Source organism: Taudactylus pleione, unplaced genomic scaffold (genome assembly GCF_031769625.1).
Source record: "Taudactylus pleione unplaced genomic scaffold, aTauple2 ptg000541l, whole genome shotgun sequence".
Lineage (NCBI taxonomy): Eukaryota > Metazoa > Chordata > Amphibia > Anura > Myobatrachidae > Taudactylus > Taudactylus pleione.
This window is the reverse complement of record NW_028284943.1, coordinates 572,600-591,424: the sequence shown is the minus strand read 5'-3', so window position 1 is coordinate 591,424 and position 18,825 is coordinate 572,600. Positions and strand designations below refer to the sequence as shown.

The 18,825-nt window shown below is 42.5% G+C and overlaps 1 protein-coding gene across 1 annotated transcript in view; it reads left to right on the top strand.

Moving 5' to 3' along the window:
• MACF1 (microtubule actin crosslinking factor 1) overlaps positions 1-18,825 on the top strand; it is a 269,121-nt gene that overhangs the window by 16,867 nt on the left and 233,429 nt on the right. The window contains exons 2-5 of the mRNA XM_088451201.1: positions 12,045-12,106; positions 14,523-14,612; positions 15,452-15,529; positions 15,631-15,723. Of these exons, the coding sequence (XP_088307327.1) occupies positions 12,045-12,106; positions 14,523-14,612; positions 15,452-15,529; positions 15,631-15,723 (323 nt within the window). The remainder of the gene's footprint in view (positions 1-12,044; positions 12,107-14,522; positions 14,613-15,451; positions 15,530-15,630; positions 15,724-18,825) is intronic.

The window sequence follows — 18,825 nt, the reverse complement described above, 5'->3', positions numbered from 1 at the left end:
CTTAGTTCTTCAGGATCTCCAGTCATCTCCCTTTGAGTCTTTGAGCCTTTGGACACTGTGGACATTCGATGACTTACATGGAAGACTGTCTTCCTCCTCACGATCGCATCAACCCGTAGAGTGTCTGACTTGAGCACATTGCCTGTTGCTCACCTTTTCTTATTTTTGATTTGGACTGGGCTGTCCTTTGGACGCAATTGGGCTACCTTCTTAAGGTGGTATACCGGTTTTACATCAAGCAGGAGATTATGGTCCCTTACTTCCTAGTACCAGACTCTTCCCCGGAGCAGGCCTCCTTGGATGTTGTGTGGGCCCTCTGGATTTATGTGGACAGGACAAGTGATTTCTGTAAAACAGATTCTCTCTTTGTCCTGTATGACTCAAACAAACCAGGCTGGCCAGCTACTAAGCAGAGTTTATTCAGATGGCTCCGTTTGACTATCCGCCAGGCTTATTCTGTGACAGATCTTCCTGACCCTGCCATGGTGCAAGCTCATTCTACCTGGGCATTGGGAACTTCTTGAGCAGGGCGCCTCGGCGGAGAAGCTGTGTAAAGCAGCTGCCACGTGATCCTCTGCCCATACCTTCATCAAGTACTATTCCTTTGATACCTTCGCCTCCTTGTGCGCGGACTTTGGGCAATGGATTCTCAGAGCAGCTCAGGAGTGTATCATCTTTTAGGGGGGACAGCTTTGGGATGTCCCAGTGTTGAAGCCTGTGTCCTTGGTACTTAGCAAAAAATACTGGTGTACAGGCTCGGGTTTCTAGCGGTCCAAATTCCGATGCCGGCATACTCTAACCCCTGCCCCTTACTCTCCCTCCCAGCAACCTAAACCTAACCCCCCACAGCCTAAACCTAACCCTCCCCCTAGCCCCAGTTCTTACCTTTGGGATCTTGACAGTTGGGATGCCGGTGCCGATATTCTGCTAGGTGTCGAGGTTCCGGCGTCGCATTCTGAATGCTGGAATCCCAGCGGTCGGGATTATGACCGCATCCTCTAGTATGCAACATGGGGGCAATTCAAATAGGCATGATTAAGTGTGGCTATTTGCTTCATTTACGGTACTGCCAGACTCCCAGTCCCAAAGGGGTGCGTACAAAAATTCACAACTTTGAGGCGACATTGGGCAGCAAAGGAGACGAGTTCAGCTGTCATTGACGGGGTGTCTACACCATTGCAACGGCAACTCGCCCCCCTTGCTCCTAATTGAATTGACACCCCAAAGTCACATGTTGATACAAGATTTATAGTCTCTTTCACACTGTAGACAAATGCTTAATTTTTTTTTTTTTTAAATGATATAACATTATTTCCTGTCTGGACTGCTTACAGAAATGAGTAATACTATAACAAAGAGTGCAGATTCTACATATCGTTGACTATCACCAGTATAAAAAACTACCACTTGCCATGTTACATCTTCAGTAGGAGGTACAGTTTTGGGCACATATGTATAAAGCTGCATACACACACAACGATTTTATGAACGATTTTCTGTCAGATTATATGTCAGATTTTTTAAAGTGTAATGAACGATTTTTTTTGAACTACAAACTATTTTTGCATATTCCCTTAATGAAAATCGTTGAGTTGACAAGTCTGACCAAACCACAAACGTGAATGCGCATGAACGATAATCGTTCATCGTTTGACTCAGAAAGTGAACGATTTTTTCAAGCGATTAATCGTTCAAAAAATCGTTGAGACTGTTTGGAAACGGGTAACCTCATTAATAGTAAATAAAGTAAGTGGAGGGCTTAGTTTAAAGGAAAGGTAAACAAATTGTGCCTATTTACATATTAAAAAGAAGCACCAGAGTTTACGTAATATGTATAAATAGAACATTTCAGTGTAAAGATTTGTCTAATGAACTTCTTGTCAAGCCCTTGCTGGGTGGTGAGAAACAGATTTCCAGTCCGTAGCAAATAGAACAAGGTGGCTGATTCCTGGAGAGGAGTCAGCCACCTCATGCACAGTGGAGACAATTGATGTCAGGTGGACGGAGGCTAGTGCCTCCTGTATTTCAGCAACTGGTGACACTGATAATCCTGAGTGAGAAGTGGTTAAGAGCAACTCTGATTGTCATTGTTACAATGAACCACTCCTCGCTCACATCAGAGCTGGCACTCCCCTCAGCTTTGCATTATGGACGGTGGCGCATTTCACATTCCACACCTCCCTAGTTACTACCTTGGAAGATGTTTTCGCCAGAAGCAATAGAAAGGTTTTTCACAAAGTGCAGTCAGGCCATGAGATTTCATACTGGAAGTTGCATCTAGAACTACGTGATGACCTTATTAGAGTGGTGGATCCAGGGACTTAATCTGATTACCACTTGTGGGACCAGGAAGTATTTCCTTCTCACTATGGGAGAAATTCAAATAAATGTGAAATCGCATTGGAGCCTCATGCCATGTGTTCCTGCGCCCATTTCCAAATGTTACTGTAATGCCATAGCATCCCACAAGGCTCCCACAGAACCTTATGCATAATTGAATTTCCACGCTATGGATGCAAATTAGTGTATTGCTGTGTCTTTATTTCTAGTCGAGTGACACTGATTGGACGGCACGGGCCGAAATATCGGCAGCCGGTACACATTAAACGATCCGGTGCCCGACCACCTGATATGTCGGCCGCAGCCTCATCCCGCTGCATGGGGTCGTCAGTCACATTGTCAAATTGAGCTGCATGTAGGGCCGACCTGACGATGCGACTGACGGCCGAATGGGAGCGCGCATGCCCCGACATAGAAAATACACATTAGGCGATTTTGACATTATATCGGACCGAAATATCGTCTAATGTGTAACCACTTTATCTTTGCTGTATGCACTGAGAAATAAAGAATCCTCTATAAGAATGAAAATTATTTGTGCTTATTGTAGTTTTTTTATAAATAATTAATTAGTTAACAAAATATACCTACTGTACCATATGCTTTACATCTACTTGAGTATGAAGCTAAAAACCCCAGCAAAAAACAAAAAACGCAATCTGCCTATGAAGGATGGTGTCAGAGGCAGATTATAGGAATGAAGTGTAGTTCTGCATTGTGAAGTTATGGCTGCAATGTATGTATGACCATTTTATGCAAGTATTTTGGTGTGGAATTCTAATTTCCCAATACATAGTTGTGTTGGCTTGTACATACCTGTGCCATATTAACCAAAAGGGTCGAGAAATATTTGATCATTATAGAGAAATATTTGTAGCTGTGTTTTTTTCTTTCACACACCCCAAGACCATGTACTATTTTTGGTACTTTAGGATTCTTAAAAACATTTGCCATAAATTTCTTGTAATGTTCAAGTAATTAATTTAAGTTTGGTTAAGCTGCATTTACCTTCTGGCAAACACTGATCAGCGCAAGGTACCATGGGTGGAATGCAAAACTACTCATGGAATAAGACGCTTTGTGTCTTAATGGCACTGATACGGTGGATATTTTCTATTTAATGGCTATCATTCTATTTTCCAGGACATATGAGTGCATATGAGCCTCAGCTGTAATCCCCTTGTCTGCTTTCTATGTTACCATCTCCCTCCTGAGTCTGCCAGCTGTCTGGGAGCAGGTGAAGAAACCCAATACAACAGCCCCCCCCCCCCCCCCCTTGCATTTATCTATGACATGTGCAGACCCTTTACTCCCTTCATTTTATTTGGTCCTTGAATACATAATACTGGGATGCTCTCCACACTGGGTGTTCTAGCCAGAAGGTGTGCATGAGGTGGATGATCTGGTGGCCAGTATTGCAGTGTATTTGTAATATTTCTGGTCTTGTCCTTACTACTGTAGTTCTCTTTCTAGTTGTAATTATTTGCCTTGTTAGAGTAAAGTTCACACTGTAAGTGGAATCACTTCCTTATGTATGTTATGGTCATACCGTACTTTACGTGTATGCGAGTTATAGGTAGTCTGTTGTAAATCTGCTTAAAGGTTGATTTACGTCCACAACTTTGCTGAATTCTTTGTATGACCTCTCGATGCAGTGTGGCTGTGTGTTTGCTTAGCAGTGGGGGTTGGAGCTTTGCTGACTGTACACAGATCATTTACCTTTGGGTGAAAGAGGTACAGGTTGGTCACTGAATGTCTAGAGCACAGTTCTGAGAAGTGACCATGAGTATCTCCAACTACAAGAAGTTTCTTCAGGACCTAAATAACCTTAAAGGTATGTGTACATTTTTTTAGGACCGTTCTCTCACAATATTAACTGTGGAGAGTTATGCACTTCTATCTAACTGGAGACAGGTGTCCGTATATATGTATATGTGCTTTGTGTGCATTATGTATACCACGTGGCCTCTCTTGTATGTTTCTTTAGGTTGTTCTTTCCATGCTAATTTATGATTGTTACATTGCACTTAACAGGAAACATTTTCAATTAGCGAAGGCTAACAAAAACTATCCAGTTACATGGCATTGTAAAATGTGATGAGTGTAATTGCTGCAAGTGTGCAGTAGCTATGGACAAGCATATTACCAGTGTTCTAACAAACAGTCCTCAGTGGCAGATTTCTCATGGTTGGTATCTAGAAGAATTTCTACTTTCTTAGCCAGAGCTTCCCAGGTATGGTCACTTTTTGTGCTAATCTTTTATATACTTATTTACAGCTTATAGTGCAGTCCACTGATGTTCCCTCTGTCAGTTTTTACTCATCAAGGCTTTTCATTTTGGCATCTCATTTTGTTTAGTCTTGATATGCTTTACTGTTTAATTTCCATTTGTAACTAAATCCAACTTGCACACTTGTATTTGTAAAGTCAATATCTGGCACACATGGACAGAAACTTCAGCTGGTTTGTTCAATACAGCATGCAGCACCATTTTTATGTGGTTTTTGATGTGTGTCTCTCTTTTTTTTTTTTTTCTCTCTCTCGTTATTTACATTTTGTCTTATTTTATTATTATTATTATTATTATTATTATTACACATCCTTCACATTTACACTTTGTTCCCTAATAATCTGCTTCATTACATTGTATATCTCAAATTCTCCATGGTGCTTTGCTTTTTGTCTCTGTACTTTTTATTGGGTCTTAAGGTGATACTGTCACCAATTCCTCTTCCATGTCTTTCATTTTCCTTTTTGTTCTTGTATCTGTGCTTTTACATGTAATTATATTGGAAGACTGAAAGCTTTAGTGAATAAAGATATGGTATACAAGATTTGAACATACACGACATTATTATTAACATTATTCTCTTACAAATGAAATGATTTGTTAATTCTCAGCTGTAGGGCCGTATGTTGAATACCCCTGTTCTACTTATGCTTCCTGTGTGATCCTCCTGCAGTTTTTCTGTGGCCCTCTATTTCATGCACGCTCTCACTGTTTATGTGCACTCTCTCTCTATGCTTACTTTTGGTATTTGCCTACTCCCTTCAGCATCTACGTGAGCTTTCTATTCAGCACTCTGCATATATGTGCACTCACTGTCATTGACTCCCCATAACCAGTCCCTAACCAACTCCTTTCTTTCCATCTCTGGAACATCACTAGGATTAGACCCTTCATCTTCATACCATCATCACACTGGTCAACTGCCTTATCCCCTGCCTTGACTATGGCAACATTATCTCTGGTCTCCTCATCTGCCTCTCTTCTCTTGTCTTTAACCACTTAACTGACATTTTTTTCCCTTAAAACCGGTCAGAAATTGTCTTTTTACATTTTTCTTTTAGTTTAATAAAGTTTAGAAAGTATTTTTAAAAATATATTAAAATATTTAAATGAAAAAAAAAAAATGCCTAGGGGGTGTATTGCAACACCCCATGCCCATAGGCCCCCATTGTAAAATAAATTTCCACGCCCCTTGGCAATAGACCCCCCAGTTGCAACTGCTCACTGTTAGCATTACTTCCCACCCCCTAGTGGTAATAGATCCCCATTTGTGTTACCCCACCCCCAGTGTAATAGGTCGCCATTTGTGTACATGCCCCCCCTCCTCGCCCAGTGACCGGTGTAATTTAATTCAAAATCCTTCCATACTCCATTATATGTAAATGAGGAATTACACCCCTACCCCCAGTGTAAATAGAGCCCCCCAACTTCCTGGAGCACTTACCCCTCGTCCACATGCAAAGCGCAGTGTGTGTCAGCGGGGACTGATGATCAGTCCCCTTCTACTACAGCTGATCTCTGCACTTTCAGAGGTCAGCCAAATAGTGTTTGGTGGGGGGGGGCAGGGGGCACTAAGTTCATCTCCTCACTTTGCTTCCCAGCGCATGCTCTCTAAAATGTAGTTTGCACAGAATTCTGGGTCACAATCTGACTGATCTTAAGTTCATCCCTACACTGGTGCCATATCACTTTCAGAAATCAATTGAAACTACTCACCCTCACCTTCAGAGCGATTACCCTCTTTCCCAATTACATCTTCAACATCATCTCTCTCCATACTACCTCCCACCGGCTTTGGATTGAACCACTGCCTCTTCTCCCTTTAAATAGACACCTCTTACAACCATATCCAATACTTCTCACGTGTTGCTCCTAATCTATGGAATGTTTTCCCCGTCTCCCCAAACCTCCATTCCTTTAACTGCTTTCACAAAAGCCACTTATTCACCCTAGCCTACTGGGCCACTGTGTTCTCCCTAGCCACCCCCTGTTGCCTTACCTACTTTGTGTTTCCCAAGTACCACCACACTCGCGTCTCTCACTTAGAATGCAACTCTGCATTAACTATACAGATGTTTCCTCATAAAAAGAATAAACCGCTAAATTAAGGAAAAAGTATGGGAATCGTTACTTGTGGGGGAGCAAGTCACGCCATTCGTCTCGCGCCATATGGCGCAAAAAGGACAGGTGTATGAGCACACATCTGTATGCATGTAATTATCAACTTGCTTTTGATCATGCATTGGTATGCTGACTACCCTGTAATTTTGTTACTATATGGTATACTTACTATGGGTCGATTTTGATCGATAGAAATCAATCAACATCAATCACACATTTAGCACCTCAAACAGTTAGTAAATGTGTGATTTAGGCCCACAACATCAATGTTGATCAATTTTCATTGATTTTAAATCAATCGAAGTCGACCTTTAGTAAATATACCCGTCACCCGTTTGTATCACTGCTCTGTATGGCGCTGTGCTTATAGTAATACCAATACCAAAGGACCAGATAGGGAGTTATTTCTGAGCTGCCCTATCCAACATTGCCCTTTTTCTGTTGACTCTCTCTCTGACAGTCTGATAATGCCCACTCTCACTTTCTGTCCCTTTACAATTTTGTTTTGCACTCTCTGCACGGTCCATACAAGGAGCACACGTAGTAGTCAGCCACTCATTCATGGATGCCTCTCTTTGAGCCAGACAGAGGTGTATTACACATGCCTCCCTGTATGTTAGAGAGAGCTCACATGCCTCCCTTTGGACTAGAGAGAGAGAAAACATGCAGGCCTCCCTTTGGGTCAAAGAGAGAGCACGCATGCCTCACTGTGGGTCAGTGAGAGATGGAGCCTGTACACGCGCCTCTCTGTGAGTCACTGAGAGAGAGCATGCATGCACACCACCCTTTTGGTCAGAGAGCGAGTGCACATGCAAGCCTTCCTGTGGGCCAGTGAGTGAGTGAGCGAACATGCAAGCATCCCTGTGGATCAGAAAGATAGAGAGCATACACGCCTCCCTTTGAGCCAGAGGTGAGCACACATGCACCCCTTTGGGCAAGGGCACGAGCACACGCTTCTACCTGTGGGTTATTGAGCGCGAGAGAACACATGCGCCTACCAGTGCGCTATGGAGAGAGCACACTCTCCTTCCTGTGGGCCAGTGAGAGTGAGAGAGCCCACCCGCCACCCTGTGGGCCAGTGAGAGAGTCCGCATTCCTCCCTGTGGGCCAGTGAGACAGAGCACACCTTGCCTCTCTGTTTTGCATCGAGACAGAGCGCACGTCTTGCCTCCCTGTAGGCCAGCAAGACATAGCGCATGCCTTGCTGCCTGCCTGTGGATCAGCAAAAGGGAGAGCACACGCGCCTCCCTGTGGGTAAGTGAGAGATCATGAGCATGCACTCATGCCATCCTGTGGGTCAGCGAGAGAAGGCACACATGCCTCCCTGTGGATCAGCGAGAGCAAGCGAGCATGCACTCATGCCACCCTGTGGGCCAGCAAGAGAGAGAGCACATGTGCCGTCCTATGGGTCAGCGAGAATGAGCATACACACATGCCACCCTGTGGACCAGAGAGAGAGAGAGCACACTTGTCTTCCTGTGGGTCAGTGAGAGAGAGCGATCATGAATGCATGTCACCTGTGGGCCAGAGAATGCGTGCACATGCAAGCCTCCCTGTGGGCTAGAGATAGAGCGCACAGGTGTGTATACATGTGTAGGCGCAAACATACTCCCTGGCTTTCAGGTGTGTGTGTGTTTTCTTTGGTCCTATGATATATCTGTATGTGTGTGTGCTCTCTGGCCCTATAGTACACATATGCACAAATACCTGCTGTGTGTTTGCTAGCCTTCTGGTGTTTCTGTGCCATATGCTTTCTCGCACTGTCACTTTTTTCTCCTCTCTTTATTAATAAGTCTCCTGTATCTCTTGCCCTTATTGTAAACTTTTGACATGCAGCTCACATTGTTGTTTCTATGTGCTGGTGTCATTACATTTATTTGTCTCTGATCCTGCAGCTTTGTCATGCTGCTTCTTCGTGCTTCCTTGGTTTCCTCGGTCACGTGCTATGACATATACACAGCAACACAAGGTGTCTCTGTGTGATAAGACTGATCTCTTCTTAGCAGTAGCTTCCCTTATAAACACGTAAGATACTACTAGCTATAACTAGACATTTCCCTGTCCTAGTACTACATTTGCCTAAAGGACCCTCTTTTTGTCCTGCACTCTATTGCCGTTGTGCTAGATATGAGGTATAATAAAGTTGTACGAGGTGTCCATAAAAGAGTGAGGAATAATAAATCGTCTATAATCTCTAATATCCCATAACATTATGCTTCTTTTTTTTTTTTTTACACTGGTAAAACCACTTTTGTGAAGCAAGCGTTTTTATGGGCATTTCATAAACTAATAATAATAATCTGCAGATGAGTGTATGACTTATCAGGCTGGATGTTTCACAATACTGTAGGTGTTTTGGAATGGTCTTAAAAGACGTCTCCATTATGCAATAGATATCATATGAACTACTTTTCCCAAAGAAAAAAGTTCACCTAATCATTACACTGTACTAGCTTTTATTACTTTTAAATTAAATATATTCCATTATTTTGAAGTTGTGTTATGTATAAATAATATAGGGGTATCAGCACTTGTGTCACAGTATAAAACCTTTTAGAAGCCCCTTGTGTATAGAGCTGAATTACAGAGGTAGAAAGGAGGACCTGGCTGAGTGGGAGGACCTATTTCTCCTTTCTGTGACCTCTTAGTCCTCACTATACAGACCTCAGGGTACCTTGCCTTTCCACTATACAACCAGCAGAGAGCGCTGTGGTATACTTATTTTCACACAGCCAGACCTGCTCTTTTCCGTTATGAAAAGGGTATGCTTTTAAGTAAGAATGACAAATGGGGATTAAAACATGAAAAAGAACATAGATTTTGCTTAATTTGATAACAGAAAATATATTTCAAAACTTTAAATGCTGTCCAGTTTTAGAACTGCATGTGCAACTTGTGGGAATAATCCCATTCTAAACATGTTGATTTAGAATAGATGCTATAAAAGTTTTCCGGGCAGTAAGGGAGGCAGAAGAAAGGCATAAATGTCCTATAGTTCGCTCCCTTTGGGTTGATGTACTGTATTAATTGGGAAGGGTAGGACTTCATTGAATGCTGTTGGTTTTTCTAGGCCATTGGCCCTCTTTTATTTGTTTTGTTATCCTATGATGCTTACAATGTTATATAATATTGCCTGGTCAGTGATTGCATTTCTCTCATGACAGATGTCAGGGTGTGCTACACATATCTGCTTGGCCTTAATCTTTGGCTTTCAGATCGACTGGAATTAGATCATGCATTTTAAAATATTAAAGTTCAGGGTATTTTAACTAAAAACACATATTTTTCACAAGGATTACTTAATAACATGAGTAGGTGCTGCGTTGCTTATGTAGGGTGCCCTTGGTGCCCACGTTATCTGTAAAATGACTGAATGCTTCCTTCATTCACCAGCATCTCTAAAGTTGCCCACACACGGTTTTATAGGCACCTTGCACTGCGACTTGCAATCCGATGGCCGACATATTGGGCGGTCCCCACACACTGAGCAATACGCTGCTCGCCCGCCCGATATGCCGGCACCCCCCTGCATAGCGCAGCATGGGATCGTACATCGTATCCCCAGATCAAGTGAACATGCAGTAAGATCTGGAGGTGCGATGTACGACCCCACGGGAGCGCGCACTGTCCGATATCTTGCCCAAACACTGTACGATATAGCAGCGATATCATACCAATCCGTCGGATCGGCTGCTATATCGCACCGTGTATGGGCACCATAAATAAGACTTTGCAGTTTATAGTTTTTTAAACCCAGTGAAATTTTTATATAATTTTTCTTTTGCTAAGACTCAGTAAATAAGATAACATAATAGTTGTCATAGGTTCACTTCTTTGGGCAAAATAGGTGAGGGGTCATCTTTGTCTCCAGTGATTATTTGAAGAGGCAAAAGTTTCTCCTGTCTGTATTATTTTTGATGGAGACTACTAATAACCAAACAGTAATAATAAGTTTAAACCATTTCTTAAAATGTTTTCCCAGCAGAAATGTTTTGTAGCTTGCAGTAGATGGGCAGAGTTCAGTGTTTTGTTGTAAAGCCAAATAGTTTTTATTCGGTGCTGTCCATTATAGCTAACTGCATAGCCTTCTTCATTAAGTTTGTTAGATTGGTGCAGTATGGCTGATTTTGCTGGGGGTGAGATGATCATAGCTTCGTGCACAGGATCAATACATTGGGGTTATTATAAGGTGGCCAGAAATGTACATTAGGGTTGTATTATTACTTGCATGTAGAGAGATATACAGCAGTGTGTTGACAGATGGGATGTGTGGCACTCAATGTGCCCTTGCCCGGAATTCAGCTTGCGATAAGCTGGACACAGGATCATTATATAGCAGCAAGCATTTTCCCTCCCACCCCCCGCACCTCTCTATGGAGAAGTGTCAGTGCTTATTCCTTTCTCCTCACTGTCCTGGAGGGTATTTCTGGGTCTGATCTCCTGTGGAGGTGAGGGGAGGGCTGAGGTGGGCTTACGGAGTATGTCTCAGATGGAAAGAGGCGGGTGCATACCTGAAGATGATGTGAAGTTCAGGTGGCTGCAGGCTGGAACAGCTTCCTGACTTGGAAAAGACAACTCACAGCGGGAGAACACCTATCCTTCTTGGCTAGGAGTGCTCTTTCTGCACCCTATATTAAGACCTCACGTGGGGGCTCCGTTCAGGATGTGGGAGGAGCTTGGCATAGAAGAGTTGCTGCTGCTGGATGATGTGGTGACTGTCCCCCTAAGTGAAAGCAAGGTGCAGCAAAAGTCCGCTATGAAGCACATCGAGGGACAGAGACTGTCCAGTTCCCACTTGGTGTGCCTGATGTGCTGCATGGGTCAGTATGACTCCTGAAGAGTTGGGGATGGGTGTATTCTTTTTGCATCGATAGCTGCCTGTTTCACTTCCCCCTGCATGCTTAGACCTCAGTATATTTAGCAATAATCCGTTTGCTGTGTTCACATCCTCAGGATGTAGTTAGGTGTGCATGTGACACGATGAAGGTGCGAGGTCTCGGCCTACTGCTGGGTATCTGTGTAACAGTGTGCCATTCCTGGTTTAAGTGTTGCATCTTGTCATATTTGCATTCTAGCCACAAACTGTGACTTTAGATTATTGTGACTGGTAATCCTGACAGAGCATGGACTGCACAAGGCAGTTTTCTGGATTATGATAATCTCTTTCCTGCGTAGGGTGGTAGAGACTCCTTACAGAGTGAGAGGTCATGGACACCTGTCTGTCTGTGAAAGGTTTTTGTTTTTTGTCTTCTATTTTTTAACTAATTGTTCTTTTTTTCACTCCTTTTTTCAGATGAGCGAGACAGAGTGCAGAAGAAAACATTCACAAAATGGGTCAACAAACATCTCATCAAGGTAAATCCAATCTATAGTATAAGTTTCTACAAGACAATAGTTCTTTCACTGTACCTTATTATTTTGCTCTTTTTGTAACTTCTCATATCATGGGCTAAATGTAATAGGTTGTGATTTTCTGATGCTGCAGGGATTTATGCGAGTCGCCCCGTATTTTTAAAGTGTCAATACCAGCTTTGGTTTAGCCTTTAAAATGATTGTCACTTTAAAAATACTGGGAGACTCGCATAAATCCCTGCAGCATCGGAAGATTGCAGCCTATTACATTTAGGGCCATGTTCAATTTGGTGCAAAAAGTCCCGTCCAGCGAAAAGCGGTCGCCGGTGCGAACTTTTTGCGCGCATACATGTGTATCGTGCTATCCAATTCCCAGAGTTTTCACATGTGTGAAAACTCTATAGGCAGAAACCGATGAAAAGTGTTCACCATTTCAGAGCAGGTGATAAAACGTTCAAAATCTCTATTTTTGGCTAAAAATGTGGGGACTTAGAAATTTTTTTTTAAATTAGCTTAAATCCCCCTAATAATGAAAATGTAAAAAGTGTTGGAAAATGGGTTTAAAGTACTGGGTCAAGGATTTTGGGGAGCTGTATGGATGGGACAGGTGTTTTTAGGATTACAGGTGGCTGCAGCAGGTGTATTTTTCATTTTTTTTAAAACTGCACTTTATAGACACAAAAATATACTAGCACCCATTTTAATGTACCCCCAATTTAACTACAGCAATTATTTTTTCCAAAATAAATTGCTTTATGTATTTTTTCCACACTTATGCAAATATGCATATAACAGCCATTTGACTCGCTTTAAGAACCCAAAATACTTTTATTAGGGCTAATAATACACTTCTATATTGATTTCCAGTGTCAGATAGGCTTTTCATTGGGTACAGACTGATTTCCCCCAAATGTGCTGTACTCTTTGCTAGTTTCGCCATGCGCAATAAACACATGCGTTTTCGCGTGTTTTGCAATTGGATAGGGGGCGAAAAGCGGGAGCCTGCATTGAGAGTACGCGAAAAGATGGCATCAAAGCTGGCGAAAGCGGCGGTAACTTCGCCATGCAAATGCTTTTCGCCAAACGCGACTTTTCTCACCTAATTGAATACGGCTCTCAGCCCCATTTCTATTTTATGTCAGTCTTTAAGTTTTAACAATTTAATTCTGTGGAATCGTAACTTTTCTCTTATTTTTTTTTTTTTTTTTTTTCTTTGTTATTAGACCTTTTATTTTATTTCTTGTGTCTGTACACCAGGGCATCTTAAGTAGTCTTTGATTCCTTTGCTTGTTACTTATTCGTTTTTTAGTTCTAGAAACAGCACTTATGAGCGCAAACAGATAGATGAAAATGTTTTCATCAAATATTAAAATAAATAATTGAAATAAAAACAATTATAATAAAAAGGATGGATAACCATGAAAAGACATATACGCATATGTGAAAATCCATAATCTACACCTGCCAGCTGGTTACTATACACAAAAGTATTCAGAATGTATCAGCACTGTAGCATATCTGGCCAGTTGGATTCCAATTTAGATAGAGGGTGAATCTATGGGCTCAATCCAATTGCCTGCGATGATCTCTCGGGTGCGAGTTATCGCGACAACAACCACACATGACAGCTGCCCGAATTACCATTAAAAGTGCTCGCAGCCCCATGGAGCTCTGAGAAAAATTATGTGAATTTGGGCTTGGAGTGGGCTGCGAGGCATGCGAGATGCTGTGCCGTTGCCAGCTTTTTAATGCCGTGGCTAAGGCACATCGCACCTTTCATAAACAATTGGATTGACCCCTTTGTGTTCATAAAACAGTAGTGAATCTTTAAAGCCTTATGATAGGCAACACATGTTCCCATATAAATGTAGTGAGCTCAGTAATGAACATGAGCTAGATTCTGTAGTTCACTGGTCCGCACAGTGTAATAAAGACTGTGTGCCATTCTTGTATAATCAAAGGCATATGAAAAAATCTACACATTAAAGAGCACTCGGATATGTTCAGTAAAATAAACTGAATGGTAAGGCGAGGTGCTATATGTGTAGCCGGTGTTCCAGAACACTGGTTGTATCGTTGTGTGGAGCCTGGAATGAAACAGGCAGTGGGGGCACTGATATGAGAGACGTATCAATGATATCTTTAGCCAGGATGTGATGTATGGGCCTGAGTGATAATTATTCACGGCCTGAAAACGGTCAGGATTGTTTGGTTATCAAACCTGTGCGATCCTCTGGACCACTGTTCAGCAGATTTCAGGCAGTGAATGAAGACCGCTTCTATTCATCTTGCAGTATATGGAGGCGTTGAAATTATCGGTCAGTTGTTTCTCAATTCCTCCGTGTCTGCTGCACTATTGTGCAGTCTATGGGTAGCTTTAGTACCAACTCTCATTGTTTTTATTTCATGCTGTTAATAGGTTCGCAAACACATCAATGATTTGTATGAGGATCTGCGGGATGGACACAATCTCGTTTCCCTTTTGGAGGTCCTGTCTGGTGTCAGACTAGTAAGTATTTGTTCCTTGTTTTTTTTTTTGTGTGCATTGCCATAGATATGCTCCATCTTCCTCACAGTCTCATTGCCATGTCCATTAGAACAAGGACCCTGAGGCTCCTAGGGGCCTGCGACTCCCCCGTATGCCATCCCGCCGCCTGTTGATGAAAGAGGAGTCAGAGGACAACCCTGACGATGCTGTATGTCACTAGAGCTGTCACTTGGTCAGATTATCCAGTGTGGGACAGGGACCCAGCACTGGGTTATCTGCCTGTGGGCACAGTGTGGGAGGGTAAAGGGCTGTGTGCTGTGATATTAGCATGAGCATGAGGGGATTCTGTAGTCATGTACACGTGCTTTTGCACGTCACCTCCTTCCCTCAGTCACTGCATGAGTTGAAATGCAATGACTTACTGCATTGTACTGAAGGAAAAGACAAGGGTAGGTGGGTTCTCCTAACCTCCACACTCCACTTTTTATATTAAATCTTTTCACCAGTCTCTTCTCTCCACCTCACAGTACTGTGCATATTTGCATTCAAATCCACTTGTTTCTAACCTCTCCATGATCCTTCTTCAGCATCTACTATCTCATGTCCACTTAGGACTCCATCCCATTCTTCTTGTTTCTCTTTCATTCTCCTCATAGTTGTGTTATTCGTTACTTTTCTATTTGTTGCCTCTTTTTTGTAACTTCTGCTACTTCCGTGTCACCATTTTCCTACTTTACTGAAAACCTTATCCTTTTTTTGCCCATAACTTCCTCTAGTATAAAATTCTGACTATAACTTTGCACTAACTTTCTACTTCCCATTAATTTCACGTTTAATTGGAATTACCTCCTGTTTTGCAGCCCAGAGAGAAGGGCAGGATGCGTTTCCATCGGCTGCAAAATGTGCAGATTGCTCTGGATTTCCTCAAGCAACGCCAGGTAAAGCATCAGAGTATCTGACAGGCTGAGATGTTCCCTCCATAATGTATGAAAGGTGATGATTGGATGAGAGCACCCTGACAAATTTTTATTCCGTGTAGGTGAAATTGGTAAATATACGAAATGATGATATCACTGATGGCAACCCAAAGCTGACCCTTGGACTGATATGGACCATAATCCTTCACTTTCAGGTAAGAGTGAGTCTTGCACATCTATACATTGCAGTAGTCTTATTTTTATTAAATATGCTTGATGAATACATGAATGGATAAGTACGAGCCAAGGTGTAAATATGTTCTTGTACTGTAGTGGCCATCCCCGGTAGTGCAGTATTTGGAGTCTTAACTGTAAGTGTCATCAGGTCATGGTGGACTATACATGTCCATCTCTTTGTGTTGTCCTTCTGCTAGGAGGTTGGAATTGGGGCTTTTGTGTAGATACATTCATAGTTTTTGGTTGAGTGGGAATCCCTTTTCTCTCCTTAGGCTGCAGGAGTAAATGTATCCTATTGGGTGCTGCCCAGACATCACCCATTCCCTACATTTATAGTTTTACCTAATGTCATCATGGATGGACTGGTTTCTCTATTACTGCTTGCACTAGTGTGCTATGATGTAATTGTGAGGTTGCTGCCTCTCCAGTTTATCTTCTGTAGTATTCCCGTGCCCTGTTTGATTTTTAAAAGGGCAAATGCGCTCTGCCCTTTTAGCGGCGCCCCACTTAAACAGCCTGCCCTGAGCTTTACCCATCCGCGGGTAAAGTTGCAGTGAACAATCACTGCCAGATGAATCTATTCACCATGAGAGGAGAGCTTGTGGGTAGCTCAGCACCCCCGCAAGTGCTGGGCACGCCCCCAAGTGTGACAAATTGGAGGCATGTCACAAGGACAAGCCCCTCCCCGGCCAGCCATGACCCCTTTTCGGGAGGCTCCCTGCCAGCACTCCCAGCGCCCTGTCCTGCCCGCAGTCTAGCCGGAACGCTATAATGGTATCGAAAAACAGCGTTTTTTTGTGGCCAGAAGATTTAGGTTGTTCAGTACTAATGCATTGACTTAGTATATATGTATGAATGCTGTCCAGATCCACCAAACCAGAATACATACACAGGATAAAAATGCTTAACAGCATTCCTGTGCTCGACATGTCTGATAATAAGATTTTTGGTCTCATTCATAAAAACTAATTTATTGTGATGTTGAGTAATGTACGGGAGGGAATACCTCTTTTATATGTGTGAGCAAGAACAAGCTAGTTTTTCCTGTCTAGATGATCTGCAATGTATTAGCATGCAATGTTCCGATGGAAGCTACCCACCAATCGTTCTGACACAACCTGCCCACTAATTGAATATCCCCCTCCAGAGCACAGTGTTTTTGTCAGATTGTATTTTTTAAAAAGTTTTACTACCATTGAGTTAAGAGGGTATGTAGTCAGGAAGCCGGCGGTCAAAATGCCGACCGCCGGCTTCCCGACAGTGAAATCCCGGCATGGTACTAATGATAGGCGCCTAAATACAGGCGCCTATCTTTAGCCCCAAGCTGAAATTCCGACGCCCGGCATACCGATCATAGGTAAGCCGGGCATCGGGAGCTGATAGCCTCGGGGAAGGGGGGAGGGGTTAGGTTTAGGGTCTCCCAGAGGAATTTAGGGTTAGGCAGCCCCTGGGAGGGTTAGGTTAGGGGAAGAGGGGGTTAGGCACCCCCCCCAGGGGAGGGTTAGATTTAGGGTGCGAGGAGGTGAGGCTAGGGTTAGTCACTAGGGGGGAGGTTAGGGTTAGGGGGGGGGGGGAAGAGGGCTAGGGGTGGCCTTTATACTTACCCTGTCGGGATCTCCATATGCGGACCTTCCAGTGTCTATATTTCATCCGCCGGGCTGACGTCCGGTCGTATAACATACCGTTTCCAGTTAAGAGAACTGGAATGTAAAAAATACAACAGTTAAATAGTTTAAATTAATATCAACAATTCAGACATATTCACAGGAACAATGGGCATATTTTCAAGTCGAATTAACCAGGACGGTCAATTATATTTATATTTTCCTTGTAATAACACACTGGAAAGCTGTAGTGGGGTTAAGATCATGTTATTATATGAGACCAATGATACATTATGACATGAACATTAGTGTGATTGGAAGTTGGCTACATTAGTGCCTGATAATGAGTCAGTCTATTTCATTTTGAACATTATTTGATATTATGGTCATTTGGGGATCTCTCGAGTAGCTCAAGTGCCCAGATTTACTCTTTACAATGGTCAATATGCTACAGTTTTCAATGTATGTAGAAGAAATGAGCCTGTCCTTATCTATGTATGTGTCATAATTTGCATCATATAGCAAATGAATGTATAAGTTAATTTACAATGTATTGGACTTGATTGCTTTCTGTTCAAAGATTGGCCTATAAAGTGCTGCTACTACAGACAAGACATGTTTAAAATATCTTGTAAAATCAGTGCTTTATTTATGTTCTGTATTATTCCCAAATGAATTCACTAACCCAGATCTGTTTTATGATAACCTATTATTGTATTTGTGCCTTTTAAGTGGTTCAGTAGTACTGACTTCTCTACAATACAAACCAGACATAAATCTGTGGTTACTAGGGTTCTTGTCTTTTGGGCATCAAGAATGTATTAATATTTTAGGACTATTAGCTCCAGTAGGGCTGCACCACACTTTAATCACCTAGTATGTACTTAATATGTGACCATCCTTTCTACTAGTGTGTTAGGCAATTTCCGCCAAACCCATTGCTAACCGGTGCATAAAATCAAGTAATCGCCTATTAAGAGTCTTCATATTAGCAGCATAATGGGTCAAGCTCAATGATTTTTAACATGGCACTGTCATGTAATGCCAGCTTTCCAACAAGTCAGTGAGATTTATGCAGTCCTAGAGCAGCCCCAGTCAATTGTAATTGCTGTTATTGTGAAGTAGGAATGTCTAGTACCAACAAAAGCTCAGCCACCATGTGGTAGACCATACATGTTACCAGAATGCAATGTCAGCACAAGAACTCTTTGTCAGGAACTTTGTGGGTGGTTTCCATGGCCATCCTTCCTCACACATCAGGTCACAATGCATAATGCCAAACGTCGGCGGAAATGGTGTAAAGCACACTACTATTGGACTCCGGAACAGTGGAAACACGTTCTCTAAAATGAACTATCCTCCACCATCTGTAAATCTGAAGGAAGAATGAGTTTGGCGGATACCGTGAGACCACTTCCTCCCCAAATTCATACTACAAACTGTAAAGTTTGGTTGTGGAGAAATAATATTCTGTTT